This window comes from Histoplasma capsulatum, genomic scaffold, assembly GCF_000149585.1.
Source record: "Histoplasma capsulatum NAm1 scaffold_2 genomic scaffold, whole genome shotgun sequence".
In the NCBI taxonomy this organism is placed as follows: domain Eukaryota; kingdom Fungi; phylum Ascomycota; class Eurotiomycetes; order Onygenales; family Ajellomycetaceae; genus Histoplasma; species Histoplasma mississippiense.
The window spans coordinates 1,863,906-1,866,017 of NW_001813981.1; the positions used below are offsets into that span (position 1 = coordinate 1,863,906).

Genomic DNA, 2,112 nt, shown 5'->3' on the forward strand with positions numbered 1-2,112 from the left:
GGAGAAGTGCCAGTATCTGGCTCGGTAGATACATATCTGTCAAGTGGATCATTGTCATGCGTCCCGGTGGTTGGCGATCGGGTCGCTTATCCTTTGCGCAGGCTCGCTTTTGGTAGATTGTAATACTCCCTTCCATGGTGGTGTCGACATTTTCTGGACGTTTACTTGTTTGTTAGCTTATCTGCGTTGTGAGAGTTGATGCCTCTTGTATTGAGAAAGCGGAGAACCATACCAGCAGCCCTCGATGAGATCTCGGAAGTCGTGTGAGGGTCAATACTAGCCATCAAGTCTCGAGATGTGCGCTGGGCGATGTCTTTTGATCGTTGAATAATATCAGATATATGCGAGGAAATGAATACGGATGCTTTTGGTTATTATTGTTATTTAAGGTGGATATGGAAAAAGCTATATGCTTTAACTTATATAAGGGCGTTGGGGGGCGACTCGGATAGCTTTATACTCATAAATAACCAACTCGGAGGCGAGAAATGATAAAATAAATGGACTTTGGGTGAAAAAGATACAAAGATCCCAAACTCAGCTACCGCAAGAGGACCAAGAAGCCAAGGTAACTAACCAAGCGGTTCCATGATACGGAGCTGACCAACAAGGACACTCAAATACACGTAACAACAGCCCGCGTTACACACAACAAGTTGCACCATGCCGAACCAAGACACCTCGCTGGACCAGAACAAGAACGTGACACATGGTTGATGGTCCCGCTGGAGCCATCATGCCTGCGGGGTGGAAAAAGAAAAGAGAGTGAGAGACGCGCCTGGCCTCGAAAAGGCAAAACAGCCCGCTGGGAACCCTTTTTTGACTGCCGCTGAGCTTTGGGTTTGGAAGCGCTCAGAAAAGCTTATGAGTCATACTGTCAACTAGTACGAGCGGCGAGGAGGCGGGCGGATAAGAAGCATGTGGAGTTAATGCGTTGTGATGTCGTCCTGGAGCTTTTATTTCCCTGTCATTCAATCTGGGAATTCTCTTCAAACTGTCGAATAACAATTGAGATGAATCATTTAGGATGTATGGAAGGGATCGACAGAGGCGTGTTTAAACTGTGAAACTGTCTGGACACGCTGGAAAACGAGTTGAAAGAAGGTTTGGCAGCAATAGGGATTGAAGTGGTTCGTGAGTTAAATATTTGATCTTCAGCTTCATACATGGTTGGGGAGGATATGCCGTGACTGAGGCAGGCTTGGGACTTTGATCAACCGCTACTACGCTGCCACTTCCTGGAACGTTTCCCAATACGATCTGCTAGTAAAGTTTGCTTGACATGGATTCTTGCATCATGTGCAGCTTAGCGGGGCTGTGGCTGAGTTGGCAGCCCTTAACCGTTGGATGACTGACTGAGGGTGGCTTGTTTAGCAACTCGGCGGCAGAAAAGCAAGACATCTACGCGGCAAGAGAAGAAGACCACTGGAGAGTGGCTATCTTCCTTTCTCTATAAAGAACTTAAAATGATGTGAGGTAAGTACAGAGTGTTTAGAGGAATGCCCAGGTTTCGGATAAAATAACAAAAATGACTCGAAGTTGTCTAGATGAGGTAAGACTGCAATGATCGACTCATTATACAACAGCATGAACAGTCCCCACTCTCAATCACCCAGGTGGCAAAACATCTAAACACCCTGGCTTGGCTTAGTCGACAGCGTCCAAAACATCAGTCTTGGCCAATATCTCATTGGCTGTGGGATGGCCATGGCTCTCTTCATGGTCAGGTTGAGGCTGTAGCTGAGGAGGGGTGATTGAAGATGTTGGCTCCTGCTGTGTTGGCGTTTGTGGTGGTTGAGGTTTTTGCACTTCCGCTTTGAAAGGTATCTCAGCGAAGAGGTTAGGAAGAAACCGATCCAGGCGCTTCTGCGTCTCCACCCAAATCTTTTCTTTCGACGGGTCTTCCGTAGGTGGAGCTATATAACCCCCATCCGCCATGATGAGGAGTATGTTTTTCAAGCTTTCAGGTACCGCTTCCTCCTATAACCAAAACAAATCTGTCAGCTTTCAGAAACCCATGAAGGATGGCGAATAGGATCACGGCAACTCCGAACAATAAGAGAACTCACAAGGACTATCCCCTTGACCGCTGTTCATCATGCGGTCCAAAAT

At 47.1% G+C, this 2,112-nt stretch overlaps 2 protein-coding genes across 2 annotated transcripts in view; both read right to left on the minus strand.

Annotated features, from left to right (window-relative positions):
• Positions 1-54: 54 nt before the first annotated feature.
• Positions 55-590, minus strand: HCAG_02642 (predicted protein; the record flags this gene model as incomplete). The annotated part of the gene is made up of 3 exons (XM_001542421.1): positions 55-153; positions 228-313; positions 578-590. 3 exons carry the CDS (start codon positions 588-590, stop codon positions 55-57), a joined length of 198 nt encoding a protein of 65 aa, XP_001542471.1.
• A 1,057-nt stretch (positions 591-1,647) lies between these two features.
• The window catches only part of HCAG_02643 (conserved hypothetical protein), a gene marked incomplete at both ends in the record, with an annotated part of 5,269 nt that continues 4,804 nt past the window's right edge, over positions 1,648-2,112 (minus strand). Inside the window, one exon of the mRNA XM_001542422.1 lies at positions 1,648-1,980. Within this exon, the coding sequence (XP_001542472.1) occupies positions 1,648-1,980 (333 nt within the window). The remainder of the gene's footprint in view (positions 1,981-2,112) is intronic.